General features: G+C 41.4%; 1 protein-coding gene across 7 annotated transcripts in view; it reads right to left on the reverse strand.

The window, feature by feature from the left end:
* ism2a (isthmin 2a) overlaps nucleotides 1-20,336 on the reverse strand; it is a 76,273-nt gene that overhangs the window by 36,637 nt on the left and 19,300 nt on the right. For all 7 annotated transcript variants that reach the window (XM_047346152.1, XM_047346150.1, XM_047346146.1 and 4 more), the window contains 2 exons: nucleotides 4,836-5,136; nucleotides 4,027-4,158 (listed from right to left, as the gene is read on the reverse strand). In XM_047346152.1, the coding sequence (XP_047202108.1) occupies nucleotides 4,027-4,158; nucleotides 4,836-5,136 (433 nt within the window). The remainder of the gene's footprint in view (nucleotides 1-4,026; nucleotides 4,159-4,835; nucleotides 5,137-20,336) is intronic.

The following is a 20,336-nucleotide window of genomic DNA, read 5'->3' on the forward strand; positions in this document are numbered from 1 at the left end:
CGTGTGTGCCATGTTTGGAGATATGTGTTGTACTTTTATTCCTAACAACACTGCGCCGGACGGTTCAGTGTCAAGGGTCTTAGAGGGACTTAAGACTCTTTCCGCCACCATACATGAACATTCTGGAATTGATAATCCCCTGGAGGAGTGGATGTCAGGGATATTTGGACACTGGAAGGGGTTGATAATGTCTTTGATGATTTCTATTGCAGTATTTGTAGCTACAATGGTAACCTGTGGATGTTGTTGTGTGCCATGCATTCGTTCTCTAATGGTGCGCCTCATCACCTCTGCAATTGAGCAGAAGGATCCAAAGATAACGATGCCACTGTTGCAAATTGACTATAACCAAGATGAGGACTCAGAGTGTGAATTCATGGATGCATAATATGATGCATGCATGTTTTTTAATGATTATTTCTTTTACAGGGGTACAATACTATTTTTACTTATTTCTACTTATTTTTAGAAGGACATTTTAGATTGTGAACTCTTTTATGAGAGTTCAAAAGGGGAATTGTAGAATATAAACTATCTATGTGTGTAACTGGAATGTGTGGAAATAGGGGGGTCAAGCTTAGGGAGTGAAGCATAGAAGGGGCCTAGGGGAGTGAAAACTTAGGGGAGTGAGAAGCATAGAGAGTGCAAGGTCATAAATTAGGAGAGGACAGGGAAGGCCAGAGACAGGGGAGGATGAGTTGCATGTTACAATCAGAAGTATTCCTTATTTGGACCTAAGGGACTGTTATGTTATGTTATACATGTGTGACATGATATATCTATATGTTGAACACACCCTAGAGACTGAATAAAACTAGCTGGAAGCAAGAGTTGAGCAGAGTTGGGCTCACAGATACTTGGCTGGAGTCTCCATCTCTCACTCTGCAGAGGCGAACATAAGTAGATTGTACTTGTGTTTATTTCACTCTTTGATACCTGTACCCAAATCAACGGGGAAGCAGAGACGGCTTCAACAATACGGATACACACGAGGATGTTTTTGTGAGTAATGACATGTCGTTTGATGAAGCAAAGAAAAATGAAATAATAAGCTGGAAACAAAACCAAGTGTTTGAAGAAATTGAGGACAAAGGACAAAAGTGTGTCTCCACTCGTAGGGTGTGCACTCTGAAAGAAACTGAAAATGGTATAATACCTAAAGCAAGACTTGTTGCACGAGGATTTGAGGAGCTACAAGTTTCTGACATACAAAAGGACTCTCCAACCTGTGCCTCAGAGTCACTGAGACTCCTAGTGGCAGTTATATGTCAAAAACCATGGGAACTTCACTCTATGGACATTAAATCTGCCTTTTTACAAGGAATGGAACTGTCCAGAGACATTTTTATCAAACCTCCTCCAGAGGCCAATAGCACAGGTGTGCTTTGGAAACTGAGAAAATGTGTGTATGTGTGTATGGTTTAGCTGATGCTTCACTGTATTGGTATAACAGGGTAATAAGCATCATGATTGAAGCAGGAGGCATTACGTCTAAGGTTGACCTTGCAGTTTTCTATTGGCTGGATGAGCTGAAAATGTAACTGGTGTACTTGCTTGTCATGTTGATGATTTTATATGGGATGGATCACACTTGTTTTCAGTGTCAGTCATACCTCACCTCAGGTCAAAGTTTAATGTCGGTCGTGAAGCACATAATAGCTTTTCCTATGTGGGGGTAGATCTTGTTACTGAAGGTAAGAAGGTACAAATACACCAAGAAACATACATTCAGCACTTGGAGTCCATACACCTCCCACCCTCGCGAGCAGCAGAGTCAGCTTCACCTCTCACTGAAAAGGAGACAGAACAGCTCAGATCTAAGATAGGCCAACTCCTGTGGGTGGCGAGACAGAGCAGGCCTGATGTCATGTTTGATGCTAGTAATTTAGCATCTCGTCTCAAACATGCTACAGTACAGACCATTAATGAAGCAAACAGAGTTGTGTGTAAGCTCAAGGCCAAGTCAGTTGAATTTAATTTTCAACATATTGGGGAAGACAGTAACTTAAAGATGGTTACATTTACTGATGCATCTTTTGGAAATCTTTCAGATGGGGGCACTCAAGGCGGGCACTTCATTGTATTAATGGGTGACAATGGGCGGTTCTCTCCCATTTCATGGCAGTCAAAGAGAATTAAGAGAATTGGCAGAAGCACTCTGGCAGGTGAAACACTTGCAATGTCTGAGGGGATTGATAATGCCATTTTTCTTTCCACTCTTTTCTGAACTCAGTACTGGTAGTACTGCATGTCCTCCACCTATAATCTGTGTGACTGATAATTTCTCTCTTGTTGATGCACTTAAGTCAACTAAGTCTGTTGCAGAGAAAAGGTTAAGGCTGGAAATCAGTTCAATTAAAGAGCTGATTCAAACTAAGAGAGTTCATCAAGTGTTGTGGTCTCAAACAAAAGACCAACTTGCAGACTGCTTAACAAAGAAGGGAGCATTCACAACCTCACTTCTTAAGGCTCTTTATGAAGGCCTTTGGAAAATTCAATAAATTCATTCACAAGATGTTTCACATTCTATCAGGTTGAAACTGTTCTAACAAAGATCTTTAACGGCTGTGTTTTCTCATGAGTCTTAAAAATGTATCTTTGTTTTTTTTCTTTTCTTTTTTTAGAAAAGGTGGGAGATTGCTAATTCTTTGTTTGGTTCGTATTACATGTTCATCTGCTAGGGGCACTGTGGGGAGTTGGGAGCCCATGTAGAATGTAAGTTACTGGAGGTAGCGGTGTCGGAGTTGTTCTGGAGGAATGCTCATGGCGGAATAAAGTTACGAAAGGATAAACAAGTTGTTTTCTTTGACTAACAGACGGAGTTTGTCACCACAGCAAATGGCAAGTTATGGAGAGGAAACTGCAGGAGTGCCGCTCTGCCTATTACTATAAAGTAGAACTCTGCTACAGTCAGTGTAGGCAGTTGATTCAACAGTAAGTCGTAATGTTTGAGTAATTCAAAAAAAATTAAGTTGCCGTACGAATGCAGAAAACCTAAACTGTCACAGTTATTTTCTCTACATTATTGAATGATAACATCACACCAGGCGGATGTGCTCCAGCAGGCAGAACAAGGACCGTTGGTGCAGGCAGTGAACTATGCCATAGAAAGTTGCCCTTTGGAGAGCCCGCGCTTATTGGTGTACTTTCTTTAAAGCTTACTGGTTTGGACAGATTTGAACAGCTGTCCACCATTTACAGACTTGTTCTTGTCTTTCCCACTCCAATGCCATTGCGGAGAGTTTTTTCTATAGTCGGCATTAACAAGACAAAGAGCAGGAACAGCTCGGTACTGGATGGCACCACATCATGGGTAAACTGGAGCCCAAATGTTTTAAATGGGAGGCCCCTACACCTGTGATTTAAAAAGCAAAATCTGCTACAAACACATAAAACACCATTAATAAACATGATTGAAAGACACACACACATACTTATGTTGTTTGAGGCACTTTCATTTTCTTTTCATTAAAGAAATAAGGGAATTAATTGAATTTGTCTTTGTTTATGCATTATTCAAAATGGTGATTGTGATGTCAGCGCTCCAAATCTCACTACCAGCTCAGATCTGAACTTGAGAGTCCTGTCTTTTAATGATACTTTTACAGTGCCTGTTCAGGCTGGAACCAAATTAAAGCTTAATAAATACCCTTATGATTATGTCTTTAATAATAAACACTTTGACGTAATTGTTAAAAGTAATTAAATCTTCCTGTATATTTGTTCTCAGCTTTATGTTAATACCGTTAAATGTTTCCTCCACGTCATACTGTGAGAATCTCACGCCTGCCCAACAACTGTAACATTTTCATGGTCCATGTTATCCATTCTGTTGACTCAATGTTGCAGTAAGAGTGAACTTGCACATGGTAACAACAGGAAATTTAACTGGACCCTTGTCCTTGATCAGCAGCTATGGAACCATTTTAGAGGAAAAGCCTTCTTAGCTGGCCGATTTATTATCAGTGGATCAGAGGTGCCCTAAAGTGAAATTTCAAAGTCTAGTTTAAGCAGTCTGTGTCTTACTGGGACAGCTCTCCAGGTCACATGTGCGTGATTCAGTTGCTGTGCACGCATGGCCGCAGGATCGGGTTCGTTTCTGAGATCCAGATCCACAAGTGACGCTGCACGGAGCCCAGTCACCCCACTCTTCATACTCTGAAAAAACACAGGCATAAAAGATGTGAACTATGAAGAAAATGTGAACTATGGGGTAATCTGTTGAGGGTGGCCTTTGAAGTTAACCTTGTAAATTCCTAAATCAGCTGGTGTACACGTTTTGTGCAATTAAGGAGTGCTACAAAAGAGCCGGTACTGACAGCGTGGGACCAATGAAACAGACTCCACAGAACTTTCAGGAGGAGGCGGGTATGGGAGGATTTCAAAAAGCTGTGAGGGGCAGGGGGTTCAGGGCTGAGAGAGGTTCTTTCTGCAGTCATAGGGAGGATGGCTGCAAATGAGCAAAACAAACCATCTGCAGAGGTTTCAGTCTGAGTTTCACTCAGGTTTAATGCAGCTGCAGCGTGGAGTCTTGGTGAAGCTTGGAGATGAAATGAATAGAGGTAAAGGGGAAGTTTGTAGGGCGTGTTGCTATATTTGTCCTATTTATTTAACAGCAGTAAGGAAGCAGTACTCCACTATAAATCACAGCTGGAATAAATCTACAGGTAAAGGAGGACGGGGTCGTTTCTGGATGTTTTTACAACATTCTGAGACAATCAGACGTGTCTACACAACTTCATCACTTTTCTGTGTTTGAGTCATGGGCCAGGTAAAGCATGTCTGCAATTCTGTTTTGCATACCTTCATGAAGAATAATGTCTGAGATGTCTTACCAAAGTTGTCCTTTGTCTCCCAATCTTTCTTCCAGCTTCTCCCCGAGTCTGCACCCACTCCATTCAGGACAGGATCCCCTGGATTGTAGCTGTAGTCCTCAGACTGTTCTTCAGAACTGGTTCCTCCCAGCCTGTTCTCTGGCTGTTCTGGGTATACCAAGAACAGAGGCCAGAACAGCTTACGGTGGCTGTTGATCCACTCAGATGATGAACCGGACCAATTGTTCCGCTGGTCCTCCCTGGCAAGGTCCATCTCTACCTCTGTGTCTGTCTGGGAGTCCTCCACCACTTCGATGGTCACCTGGAAGAAGCAAAGAATCCTTGATGCCATGAAGCTTCAGCATCTCACTTGTTTTCTACCCAACATTCAAGGTTTCCTGTTGGATCTTTAAACACAGAAGCAGTTTTAAGGGCAGAACATAGTCAGGTGAATTTGACTCTGTGGACATCCGCCGGACATGCTCAATTTTTACAACCGTGTACGAGTAGTCACACAATACACAGCCTGGCAGGAAAAAGTCTTTCCGAACGGTTTTCTATGTGACACGCTGCTCTGAGCAACCCGTCCTCCTGCAGGCAGACACTAAACATCCCTGCTGACAATCAAACAAACCAGCAGCCCATCTCAGACAGTTTCAGCACAAGCTGCACTTAATGTAAACAGGGTTCTCACCAGGTGCTAAAGACAATGTTCTATGTCTAATGTTGACATTTACATGGAAAATGCACATTATATATGGCTAATAATGACCATAATAACTATCAATATGTGTCAATGTTAGGCTGAACTCATAGAAGTGGTTTGCAAAAATAGCACGGCTAGCTTAAAAGTAAAATCAAAGGTTCAACAGTGAGTTGAAGCCAATGTGAAGGCCTACCAGCTGGTGGTTATTTCCAGTTATTGGAAGGCTTGTTTCCATGCACGATCGATGCCAGACCTCCGTTGCTTCTGCTTGTTAAGCCCTCCAACAGCAGAAATGACGTCCTTGTCTATGACTGACCCAGTGCTAGTAGTGGCTGCAGGCCCGCCGTTGGTGGAATGATGTCAACCTTATTTGTGCTTAGCAGATATCGGGAAGAACGTCGTGATCCGACGCCGTTTATACCCACCCTTTAAAGCTGACATGATTTTATAAGCATTACCGTTAGCCGTCCCACAGGGTCAAAGGGTGAACGGAAGCGGGAACAGACTCAGCGCATGCGCTGTAGCGGACATAAAAACCACACAGAGGGAGCCCCAGTGTTGCCAGGTGTACGATAATTATCGTATTTGTACGATAATTTTGCTCTCTGTACGATCAATACTCCTAAAAAAGGCCAAATGTACAATAATTTGACCATTTCATGAATGTGTGGTTGTAATCAGTCGTCAGCAGCCTTTCGCCAAAGTCTCTCAGTCTTTTTGTGAACCTTGAAGGCATCTGTGTCCGGATTCGGAAACAAATGCTGGAAATTCCAGCCAATTGTGCTTTTCTAAATGTGACCTACGTGTGACGTGATGCGTTGGCCTCAGAACAACGGCCATGATTGACTGAATAGTCCACTGCGCCTGCCCATGATTGAGGAAAAGAAAAAAAGAAAAGAAGAAGAAGCAGAGCCTGGCGACACTGTGGGGCTGCCGCTGTTGATAAATCAATTTTGTACTGATGCCACAAAGCTGCGAGTTCCTGTTAGACGCTATTCAACACATCAACAGACTTGTTGTTTTGGTTATGACGAGTGTACGATAATTTCCCTCAAAATACGATAATTTTATGTCTCTAGTACAATAATCCTACATTTCTCACCTGGTAACACTGGGGAGCCCAGATGTCAGTCAAAGGGTCGATACGCTCGACCTAATTTCAGCGTAGCGGGGACAGCTTTCAATGTATTTAGGCCCGAGCAGGAAAACTGCAAGGGCCTATTGTAATCGTAGGAATATTATTCCGTTGCCTCTTTGCGGGGCAATATGGGACATACCCCAAAAGTCACCAAACTTGACCCAAAATTGTCCCCCAACGAAAATTCTTGATCCATAATGTCGTCATCAGTGGGCGTGGCCAAACCACTTAGCCACGCCCCCAAACGTGAGATAGGCCGAACCGTAAGTCGTAGAGATCTGAAATTTGGCACAATGCTAGAACTCCTCAAACCAAGAAAAAAAGTCTCCTGGGGGTATGCCCTAAAATGCACATTTTAGGGCATACCCTAAAATGACCCATTTTGGGTCAAAGGCCGATTTTTACCCGTTTTTCATTTTACTCACCTCGAACTTTAATGAACTCCTCCTAGGGATTTTGAGCTATTGGGTTCATATTTGGTCAACATGCAGATAAGGCATGGGGGATTAAAAGTTATCAAAATCCTGAGTTTTCGGCCATGTTTAGGGGCGTGGCCGGGGCACGAAGTTGCCGTTCGCGCTGAAAGTGAAAAATTGCAATAACTTCCCCAAACAAACGCCAAACCACACCAAAGTTGGCATGAAGGAGGACCTTTGGGTTCCCAATGATCCTATGGGGTCATATGCTGACATCATCAAAGCCACGCCCCCTCAGAACAGGAAGTCACTTTTTTCACTTGTAAAGGTGCCTCTCCGACCCTCTTGACCCAATCAACTTCAAACTGTGTCAGAAGACAGATAACTAGTGGGTCTAACTTCGTTTGAGGCACAGTGACTTTTCATAAAAGGGCGTGGCTGTGGTGGCGCGGCGAAGTTGGAGGTCACGCCATGGCCATACGTTTGGCTCTAATTTCCACATAGATCATCTGATCTGCACCAAATTCAATGTGATTGAACCTTGTCCGGTCCCCAACAGAGATCTGATGACATATTCGGTGGGCGTGGCCTAATTCGTCCACAGCGCCCCCTAGACAATTTCAAAAAAACAGCCCCAAGCCATGCTTTGACTGAGGATTGTGAAATTTGGTACACATATGTATCTTCTCAGGACCTACAAAAAACTCTCTTGGAGCATTGGTCCAAACGCCACAGGAAGTCGGCCATTTTGGATTGAAGTTGCCATTTTGACCCTGTTTTGGGCATTTCTATCCCGCATATCTGAGCGAACCCCTCCTACAGCTTTTCACTTAGACACTTGAAAATCACTCAGTATACTCTTAAGGCATTGGGAATCAAAAGGTATCAAAAGCTTTTTGATACATGAAAGCGTGTGGGCGTGGCCACGCCTCAAAATATGACTTCTCGCCATAAAAGACGAAATTGACATAGCTCCTACAAGGAAAGTCACAGACAAATGAAACCTTCTGGGATTGATCTGCCTCTAGGCCTGAACAATATTCACTGGTCAGATGCTGACATCATCGAAGCCCCGCCCCCTGAGAACAGGAAGTATCCCGTTTTCCTTTAGACAGTCAATGTTTGATGTTCTTCACTTTATCAATGTGAAATTGTCCCAAGTAACAGATAACATGATGGTCTTAGACAGTCGCCAGTACTGACTGCTTTTGCTGGAGAGTGTGACCATGAGGGAGTGGCAAATTCTGGGTTAGGGTTGGCTCTAAATTACACATGCATGGTCTGATTCACTCCAAACTGAATATGCTTGATCTTTGTCAGCCCCCAAACAGCTCTATTGGATTACATTGAAAGTTGGATCAACAGCGCCCCCTAGGACACTTCAAGGGCTTTATCTCCCTCATACATCATCGGATCCACTTGAAATGTAGTATACATGATCAAGAGTTAATGATGGACATTTTGACACAGTCCTGCGGTCGCTCAACAGCCCGAGTTGCGCTGAGGGGTGCGAGGGCCTTCAAAGCTGCTTGCAGGTTTCTAGTTATTATTATTCCGGGGACTTTTGCCGGGGCAATATGGGGACTTTGCCATGCCCCAAAACTCACCAAACTTCACCCAAAATTGTCCCCCGCGTAAAATTTTTGTTCCTTAATGTTGTTGTCAGTGGGCGTGCCCAAACCACTTAGCCACGCCCCCAAACGTGAGATAGGCCAAACCGTAAGTCATAGAGATCTGAAATTTGGCACAATGCTAGACCTCCTCAAACCAACAAAAAAAAGTCACTCAGTATACTCTTAAGGGATTGGGGATCAAAACTTATCAAAACCTTTTGGATACATGAAAGCGTGTGGGCGTGGCCATGCCTCAAATTATGACAACTCGCCATAAAAGACTAAATTGACATAGCTCCTACAAGGAAAGTCACAGACACATGAAACCTTCTAGGATTGATCTGCCTCTAGACCTGAACAATATTCACTGATGAGATGCTGACATCATCGAAGCCCCGCCCCCTGAGAACATGTTAAACTGTCCCAAGTAACACATAACATGATGGTCTTAGACAGTCGCCAGTACTGACTGCTTTAGCTGGAGAGTGTGGCTATATGGCGTGGCGTATTATGATGTCACGCCAAGGCCATACGTTTGGCTCTAAATTACACATGCATGGTCCGATTCACTCCAAAATAAATATAGTTCATCTTTGTCAACCCCCAAACACCTCTATTGGATTACATTGGAATTTGGATCAACAGCGCCCCCTAGGACATTTCAAGGGCTATATCTCCCTCATACATCATCGGATCCACTTGAAATGTAGTATACATGATCATGACTTAATGATGGACATGTTGACACAGTTAATTGATGATGTCGTTTTAGCCCCACCCACAAACAAGTGAGTGCAGCTTCCATCTGGAAGGTCTGATTTACTCCAAATTTTGAATGCTTTTTGACAGACTGAAACTCTGCATGACCGAAGATCATATGACATGTTGCTCAAAGTGCCACCTACTGGCGATGTGTTGAAGTGACGCCGTGTCATCGTATGTGGCATGTAGGAGGCAATGCCAGGTTCCCGCGGTCGCTGCGCTGAGGTGCGAGGGCCTTCAACGCTGCTTGCAGCTTTAATTCTCATTGTTTTTCCAATGACCGTGGAGATATTGCACTGGGCATGGATTTGATGGGCACCAGACCTCAACTGGATTTTTTCAAACATTGCACTTAGCAGCTCTGCCCTCTGTGAATAGATCTTTGGGGTCACGCCATCTGTAGCAATGGCTTTTACCAGCAGCAAGATGGGGTTGTCACTGTTGTTCCTGACAACATTTTGAAATGCTGAGCTGTCACAGAAAGCACAGCATCAAATGCACATGTGTTCAGAACAGAGATTGTCGATTTCCCAACTCTAATCGGTTGATGCAGGTTTCCATTTTTTAATAGTCCCACTTTCACTCTTTTTGCCCCAAAAGATGGATCTGCATGGCGCCATTCAGTGCAGGAAGTGAGATAAGAAGTCCTCTTCCTTTTTTTGGGGTGGAAGAATTAGTCCCCTCCAGTTTTCAACCAAGTCTTCATCTGTTGGAGGAATGTTTGTGGTTTCATCGGATTCTACAGAATGGTGAGAATTCATTCTTCTCTTGGCTTCAGCACTGTGGGTAGTCATGGATGCAGAGTTTGTTTCGGAAACTTTTTCTAATCCAGATGTTTCCTCATAATTTTTTGCTTTTGCAGAACAAATCCGCATATTTCCTTCAATAAAGGAAAGATGACGAGAAATAAAGCGATCAACTCGAATGGGTAAGTTCTTGTGTTTAAAAAGGCCATGCTTTACATATTTTAATTCTTCTTCAACAGTGGCTGAGCTTGCTGTGAGGTTGGTGCTTTTGAAGAGGGGGACCATTACTCCTGTCCAAAGTGGTAAGTAACTTGCTAGTCTTATTATGTGTGGAACAATATCATGGAGGAAATGGATGTTATCCCTATCCCCATTGGCTGCAGCGAGTGACCTGCTCTCCTCGCATATGTTTGATACCCAGCCGCATAGGTCAGTCTGGATCTCGTCAAAAGGATCCACTTGATGCATTTCATTTGGATCTTCAGCTGGAATGATGATGGAGTCTTTTGTGATCTGGGTTTTTAGATATTTTTTGCACATCTCTGATTCGAGAGGGACTCCAGAACTATCATCACCCTCTGCCTCACTGAGGGCCACAACAGTGATGGCATGTATTAGCTGTTTTGCATGGTCCAAGCACTGTGATTGAAGAAGCTTTGCTATTGCCCTGACAAAGAAATCTTTGACACAGTGTGACTTGTTTTTCAGGCAGTCCCACTGACAGATTATCTTTATGCAGTGTGCCACATCAACCCTGATAAAACAAGGAGGAAGTTTTGCAGACTGGTTCCCAAGTAGCACATGGAAGCATTCGTTAATGTATGTCTTCAGATCGGGGTAAAGAGTGAAGGCCTTCACCAGAGCACCAAGAATAGCCAGAGAAAAGTCACTCATGGCTTCTTTTGGTATAGCAGCACCAGTAAGAAGCCATTCTGTCAGCCATGTTGCATTAATGTCGTGTCTCTCTGACAGCATTTGCACAACTGGGACTGAGCAGTTGTTCCCTGTCAGAACACCTTGATATAAGATGTGTCTAGATGTACCATTTAGTCTCACCAGTCTTGTCACAACTGAGCCAGTTGCGTCAAAGCAAACTACTGAGGGACATTTTTTGGACAATGCCTACCGTTCAAACACAGCTACATGTGTCAAACACATGTAGCTGTGTTTGACTCCAATAGTGGCAGAACAACTTGTCTAGACCAATGTCTCTTATACTACCAATGTGAGGTGTGCTATATTTTAATAACTGCAAAGACAAAATGGGATCTTTGTCACCTAATTCCAAATCTCTTCTCTCATGCTTAGCTTTTCATAGGGTGGCCAAATTTGGAAGGTGACTTGGCTCAGCATCTCCAATATCTATCAAATCTGATGCCTTCGCTGACCTTCATACAGCTGGCTCCATCCTGCCCTCACACAGCTCTTTTCAAATCTGTGCACGAAGGTTTCCAGACATGAACCTCTTGGATTGCCCAGTGTGCAGGGAGATATCAGTGTCTTCGATGGAACACTGAAGCAGCATTGGGCTGTTTACCGTTGGCTCTCCAACACAAGTCATTTTAATATGGCCTTGACACTCTTTACAGAAGCCTTTGATATCTATATATTTGTTTGTGACAGTTGGATAAATATTTGCTCTCTGGAACACAAATGTACATGTGCTTTTGATCTTTTTTCAAATCAGATGGTTAATTACATGACTCCAAGTGCCAGGCTTCAAAATCATATATTCCCTTTTGCCAGATGATGAAAACTTGTCATTATATTCCACTTTCTCAGGTACAAATTTGATCCATTCCTCAAAAGGAACTTCCAAGCTGAAAACCTGAGCAGTCGTCTTGTCCAGGAGAAATGGAGCCAGAGTCAAACTCTGTGTCCACACTGCTCTCACGATCACTTTCCTGCTCACTGATCTCCAAACATGACCAGATGTTGTGTCTGTTAGACTTTACAAAAGTGTACAGGGCTTTTGGAGACATCTTGTTTTCCAGCTGCTGCCTTAATTCTGTCCAAATAGTGGCAGCTGGAGTGGCTATTTTCCCATTTAGAAGGATAGCCTCTTTTGAACTGCAGAGAACTGCAATAAGGGAATCCCTGTCTATTGATGGCTGTCGAGGCATCTAGTTAAAGAATGAAAAGGCTTTGATTAGCATTAATAAAAATATTATTCTGGCCTATATAATCTCCCAGAAACCACAAAACATTGATATTTCAGCATTCTATCACAACTCAAAAACTCAGTTTAAATTGTTCTCTCAAATCTGTATGCCATTTATGTTGTGTTGTAATTATAGTATGTTTTTATTTTATTTTAAATGTTGAATTTTTTACTACTACTTGTCTTGTGAATTTTCAATTAAAGTATCTGTTCAACGTTAAAAATGTGTCTTAGTTCTGTGGAGTCTACTGATATGCCTAAACATCGATGACTGAAAATGAATGGAATAGCTGCAAGATGAAGCCTTGCAGAATCTTTGTTTCAACATTTTTTTAAAAGTCTGGACTTAAAATGTAATTGAATTGTGGGTTTACAGAAATATATATATGCAAGGCAATGTCAGAAATTAGAAATTAATGCTTGATGCATTTTTTAATTTTATTTAAACAAAAAGTAAATTGCTTTATGAACTTTGAGCCAATGACCTACTTGCACTTCCGCTTTTGTCCAGCGTACACGAGCTGAATTAGATTATTAAAAGCACCTTTAAAAAATACTGTTAGAACAGTTAATGAAATTATAAACGTTACATCATAGTGGTCGCAGACCATGTCAGGTTTAGGGCAAGGAATGTGAGGCTGCAGCTGGTGGTTTTGCCCCATTTGTGAGAGGATAATATTGAATTACTGTGTAGAAAGCTAAATGTATTGGTGACTTAGTAGACATTTAAAGCAAATTTCTTTGAGACCAAAAAAGTTTCATAATCTTTATTAAGGAGTAAAGTGTAAAACAATATAACAAGGCATACATTTTACAACATCGGTAAAAACACAATTTAACTTGCTTGATTTAAGAAAAACACGAAATTAATAACTGCTTGCTTTGTGGTGATGATGTTCAGCGCAGACCATAGACGTCATCGATTTAAGTCGTCAGTGATAGCCTGAAAGAAAATTATATAGCTTGTACATAAAAGGGGCACAAACAGCATTAAAAAGGTAGACCACTCCGGTTCAATTTGGAGCAAAATGGGGGGATGGTGACGTCATCGGCCGAAATTAAACCTTATAATATCTCAGAAACTAAAACAGCACAAATGAAGCACCATTCTGTCTATTTACCGGAATTATTCAAGTGGGTGGGTGTCAGCTTCACGCAGCTTTTCCCCAGCGTCTCCTTGCCACTCACGTGGCAAAAAAGGCGCGTGCTTGTTTAGCGCTCAGAACCGTCGCGCTGTGCTCGTGCCACAGGGGAACTACGGTAACCCTGAAAGCTCAAATGTCGTGTTTCGGAGAAGTCGATCTATATTTGTTGAGCTAGTGTGTTATTATTAGATAAACTAATATATCATCATTTTACAGAGAGAGAGAGAGATGTAAATATAACGACTCATATTTATATACACACACACGTGTATACATATATCTATATATATATACTGGTCCTTCTCAAAATATTAGCATATTGTGATAAAGTTCATTATTTTCCATAATGTCATGATGAAAATTTAACATTCATATATTTTAGATTCATTGCACACTAACTGAAATATTTCAGGTCTTTTATTGTCTTAATACAGATGATTTTGGCATACAGCTCATGAAAACCCAAAATTCCTATCTCACAAAATTAGCATATCATTAATAGGGTCTCTAAACAAGCTATGAAACTAATCATCTGAATCAACGAGTTAACTCTAAACACCTGCAAAAGATTCCTGGGGCCTTTAAAACTCCCAGCCTGGTTCATCACTCAAAACCCCAATCACGGGTAAGACTGCCGACCTGACTGCTGTCCAGAAGGCCACTATTGACACCCTCAAGCAAGAGGGTAAGACACAGAAAGAAATTTCTGTACGAATAGGCTGTTCCCAGAGTGCTGTATCAAGGCACCTCAGTGGGAAGTCTGTGGGAAGGAAAAAGTGTGGCAGAAAACGGTGCACAACGAGAAGAGGTGACCGGACACTGAGGAAGATTGTGGAGAAGGGCCGATTCCAAACCTTGGGGGACCTGCGGAAGCAGTGGACTGAGTCTGGAGTAGAAACATCCAGAGCCACTGTGCACAGGTGTGTGCAGGAAATGGGCTACAGGTGCCGCATTCCCCAGACATGGGCTACAGAGAAGCAGCACTGGACTGTTGCTCAGTGGTCCAAAGTACTTTTTTCGGATGAAAGCAAATTCTGCATGTCATTCAGAAATCAAGGTGCCAGAGTCTGGAGGAAGACTGGGGAGAAGGAAATGCCAAAATGCCAGAGGTCCAGTGTCAAGTACCCACAGTCAGTGATGGTCTGGTTGCCGTGTCAGCTGCTGGTGTTGGTCCACTGTGTTTTATCAAGGGCAGGGTCAATGCAGCTAGCTATCAGGAGATTTTGGAGCACTTCATGCTTCCATCTGCTGAAAAGCTTTATGGAGATGAAGATTTAATTTTTCAGCACGACCTGGCACCTGCTCACAGTGCCAAAACCACTGGTAAATGGTTTACTGACCATGGTATCACTGTGCTCAATTGGCCTGCCAACTCTCCTGACCTGAACCCCATAGAGAATCTGTGGGATATTGTGAAGAGAACGTTGAGAGACTCAAGACCCAACACTCTGGATGAGCTAAAGGCCGCTATCGAAGCATCCTGGGCCTCCATAAGACCTCAGCAGTGCCACAGGCTGATTGCCTCCATGCCACGCCGCATTGAAACAGTAATTTCTGCCAAAGGATTCCCGACCAAGTATTGAGTGCATAACTGTACATGATTATTTGAAGGTTGACATTTTTTGTATTAAAAACACTTTTCTTTTATTGGTCGGATGAAATATGCTAATTTTGTGAGATGGGAATTTTGGGTTTTCATGAGCTGTATGCCAAAATCATCCGTATTAAGACAATAAAAGACCTGAAATATTTCAGTTAGTGTGCGATGAATCTAAAATATATGAATGTTAAATTTTCATCATGACATTATGGAAAATAATGAACTTTATCACAATATGCTAATATTTTGAGAAGGACCTGTATATATATATATAGAGAGAGAGAGAGAGAGATAGACTACACATATCTATACTGTTGTGATCCTATATGGTCCAATAAATGTACTATAAACCCCGTCAGATTCAAACTGTATTATACAGGGGAAGCGGTATCTGATGGAGTTTATGGTACATTTATAGGATCATATAGGATCACAACAGTATAGATATCTGTAGTCTCTCTCTCTATAAATATATATATATATATATATATATTTATACACGTGTGTGTGTTTATATAAATATGTGTCGTTATATTTACATCTATCTGTCTGTCTGTCTGTCTGTCTGTCTGTCTGTCTGTCTGTCTGTCTATCTATCTATCTATCTATCTATTTATCTATCTGTAAAATGATGATATATTAGTTTATCTAATAACAACACACTAGCTCAACAAATGTAGATCGACTTCTCCGAAACACGATGTTTGAGCTTTCGGGGTTACCATAGTTCCCCTGAGCGCTAAACAAGCACGCGCCTTTTTTGCCGCGTGAGTGGCAAGGAGACGCTGGGGAAACCGTATGTGATGGTGAAACGCGAATCAACGTAACACCGGAACCGTACTCTTGTTTAAATTAGGTCCGACTAAATGGAAGAATTACATCACAACACTGGAAAAGGATTTTCTAAACTGGACCTACAGTCAAAGCAGGAGGTTTCAGAGAGGAAGACCAACTCTGGAGCTAAAAGATCTGCTTTAAATTAGACTGGTCCAACAGAACAACTGGCTTCTGTGTTTGTTAGGAAATCTGTGACTGGTGCGATAGATTAACTGGTTGAAATCTATGGGCACCGCAGATGTTTCTAAAGCGTAGGTTGCTGTGTTGATGCCTGATGAAAATATTGCCAACGTAACGCAAAAAGTAAATCAGACATCATATCTGACAAGTACATTTCTGTTTTTGCAGGCTACAACGACGTGGCAAAGAACTAATATCCACAGAAAAGCATTCAGGGAAAATAATTGTGCACAAAGAACATCGGACTGACTTGTGACACATCTCCCTCATATGTAAGCATACAAGAATCAAACTGCTGCCATGCATCTATAAGCAGTGATGGTAACAGACATTCTCTTCATTTAGTGACAAACGTACTTGTGAATAAAAAAATAAATTTGTTTCACAATGGTGGCTTTCCTCTTGCTGACCATATGCTGTAAAGTGAAACAGACATCTTTGAGCAACAAGTCCTCCCATTATGTAAATTCTTGAATGCAAATATAACGTCATGTATTATTCAAGACGTACCGCTTATATTTGCCCACAAGTGCAAATATGACAACCATGGCACTAATTCAGACACTGAGTTCTGCATGACCCCCTGCAGGGACAACCCAGACAGCTACACATCATGCAATGATTAGGATGTGGTTGGGTTGGCGAAAGATGGCGGAGAGAGCGGATGCGCAGTAATGAGCTATGGGTAGCAAGCTCCTTAAATAAATAATTAAATATCTATGAAGTCCAGACCAGATACAAAAGGGAGTATCATCATAAACCAATAATAATAATAACTTAAAGCGTCCAGTGATAACGGGCTAGATATCTACAGGCAAAAGAAAAACAACGACGACAATGGCCAACAACAAAGCTAACAGCAAAGCTAACAAGGCTCTGCTAACTCACGACTACTGTATGGACACCGATGCCAAAGGGACTAAAAATGCCCTAACATCACTGTGCAAATACCCAGTCCCACACAAGAAGACAAAGGGAGACGAGGAGGTTAGTTCAAATGCATCCAATGATAAGATTTTAGAAGCAGTTGAAAATCTACAAAAAATGATGCAGAACTTTGGAGAAGAAATGAAACAGAACACGCTCTCCATTGCAAATTTTGCTAAAGCGGTGGAGTTTAATAGTGCTGAAATTCAAGATTGCAAAAATACAAACGAAAAGCTGGAAAAGGAGATTGCACAACTTAAAACCACAAACACCAAGCTAACTAAGAAATTCCAAGATTTTGAAAGAAAAGCGGCAGACTCAGAGCGCTATAAAAGAAGATGGAATCTGCATTAACGGCTTAAAAATTTAGAGAGACCAATTAACCTAACAGGCATGTCTTTGGACAATTTAATTCAATTCAGTTTTATTTATATAGCGCCAATTCACAACACATGTCGTCTCAAGGTTCTTCACAACAGTCAGGTTCATTCATTCCAATTAATCGTAACCATTGAACAGTTCACTCAGATTCAGTTATTTATTCAAATTGTATAAAAAGTTTTTCTATCTAAGGAAACCCAGCAGATTGCATCCAGTCAGTGACTTGCAGCATTCACTCCTCCTGGATGAGCATGTAGAGACAGTGGAGAGTCACTGGCGTTGACTTTGCAGCAATCCCTCATACTGAGCATGCATGTAGCGACAGTGGAGAGGAAAAACTCCCTTTTAACAGGAAGAAACCTCCAGCAGAACCAGAACCAGGCTCAGTGTGAGCGGCCATCTGCCACGACCGACTGGGGGTTTGAGAGAACAGAGCAGAGACACAAAAAGAACACAGAAGCACTGATCCAGGAGTACTTTCTATGGGAAGGAAAAGTAAATGTTAATGCAAGGGGCCTAAGAGATTTGACTAAAAGGAAAAGTTTTTTTTTTATTTTGTAAAGGGAAAAATGCAAATATAATATTCTTACAGGAAACTCAATCAAAACATGAAGATAGCATCTTTTGGTCTGAACAATGGGGAGATGAAGCTTATTTTTGTCATGGTTCTTCAAGATCAGCAGGGGTCGCTGTTCTTCTAAAAAACTTCCAAGGTCAGATAATTTCAAGTAAAATTGATGAAAATGGTCACTGGTTATTCCTTACTGTCTGTTTGAATAACGTAATACTTATTTGTTAAATATATATGGTTATAATAATCTAAACCAGAACAAATTATTGCTAGAAGAAATAACCCTAAATTTAGATCACCTAAAATCATTTTACTCAACCAACAATGTTGTAATTGGTGGGGATCTCAACCTCGTTCAAGATGAATTTTATGATAAACGGCCTTCTAAACATAACTCAAGTTACCCAAACAAAATATTTAAAAATTTTTGCAATTAACAAAATCTAGTTGACGTGTGGCGCCACCTTAATCCCAACTATATAAAATTCTCATAGTTTGGTTCAAATAGCAAATCAAGACTTGATTACTGGCTTATATCAAGTGAATTATTGACCAATGAAATCAACTCAGATATCTCTGCTGCACCGTTAACTGACCATAGCCTTATTTCCTTACATTTGAAACCTCCAAACTGGAAATCAAACGCAGGAAAATATTGGAAATTTAATCACAGTCTTCTTAAAATAACTCCTACTGCCAAAAAATCAAAAATTTAATTCAAAATATTAAGGACTCTGAAGAACTAAATAGTCCTGTTCACAAATGGGAATTCCTAAAATACAAGATTAGACAATTTTCTATTTCATTCAGTAAACAAATTAAAAAAGAACTCCAAAAAAAAAAGAACTAGACACAACAACTAAATATTTATTGCAATAAACCCAATCCCTCAATTGAAGACAAACAAAAAATACGAATCTTCCACCCTACCCTAGATGAAATGTATATTCATAGAGCCAAAGGGGCATTTATTAGATCAAGAGCGAAATGAATCGAGGAAGGAGAAAAAAACACGGCCTACTTTTGTAATCTGGAAAAAAGAAGAAAACAACAAAACTCTATCAAATCCTTAATGATAAATAATGTGGAAACCAACAATGAAAGATTAATTTCAACAGAGATTTTTAAATTCTATAACAACTTGTATACCTCCAACTTCTCAGAACCAAAATCTTACACTTTTTTTAAACAAATTGAATAATTTATCCCTAAAATTGAGGATAATTACAAAAAAACTTGTGACAACAATATTACAATAGAAGAACTTGATAAGGCTATAAATCGCTTATCATTAAACAAAGCACCGGGTCCGGATGAACTTACAGGAAACTTTTATAAACACTTTTGGGAAGACATAAAAATACAGGTCCTTCTCAAAATATTAGCATATTGTGATAAAGTTCATTATTTTCCATAATGTAATGATGAAAATTTAACATTCATATATTTTAGATTCATTGCACACTAACTGAAATATTTCAGGTCTTTTATTGTCTTAATACGGATGATTTTGACATACAGCTCATGAAAACCCAAAATTCCTATCTCACAAAATTAGCATATCATTAAAAGGGTCTCTAAACGAGCTATGAACCTCATCATCTGAATCAACGAGTTAACTCTAAACACCTGCAAACGATTCCTGAGGCCTTTAAAACTCCCAGCCTGGTTCATCACTCAAAACCCCAATCATGGGTAAGACTGCCGACCTGACTGCTGTCCAGAAGGCCACTATTGACACCCTCAAGCAAGAGGGTAAGACACAGAAATAAATTTCTGAACGAATAGGCTGTTCCCAGAGTGCTGTATCAAGGCACCTCAGTGGGAAGTCTGTGGGAAGGAAAAAGTGTGGCAGAAAACGCTGCACAACGAGAAGAGGTGACCGGACCCTGAGAAAGATTGTGGAGAAGGGCCGATTCCAGACCTTGGGGGACCTGCGGAAGCAGTGGACTGAGTCTGGAGTAGAAACATCCAGAGCCACCGTGCACAGGCGTGTGCAGGAAATGGGCTACAGGTGCCGCATTCCCCAGGTCAAGCCACTTTTGAACCAGAAACAGCGGCAGAAGCGCCTGACCTGGGCTACAGAGAAGCAGCACTGGACTGTTGCTCAGTGGTCCAAAGTACTCTTTTCGGGTGAAAGCAAATTCTGCATGTCATTCGGAAATCAAGGTGCCAGAGTCTGGAGGAAGACTGGGGAGAAGGAAATGCCAAAATGCCAGAAGTCCAGTGTCAAGTACCCACAGTCAGTGATGGTCTGGGGTGCCGTGTCAGCTGCTGGTGTTGGCCCACTGTGTTTTATCAAGGGCAGGGTCAATGCAGCTAGCTATCAGGAGATTTTG

The sequence above is a fragment of the Girardinichthys multiradiatus genome, chromosome 19, assembly GCF_021462225.1.
Source record: "Girardinichthys multiradiatus isolate DD_20200921_A chromosome 19, DD_fGirMul_XY1, whole genome shotgun sequence".
NCBI classification, from domain to species: Eukaryota; Metazoa; Chordata; class Actinopteri; order Cyprinodontiformes; family Goodeidae; genus Girardinichthys; species Girardinichthys multiradiatus.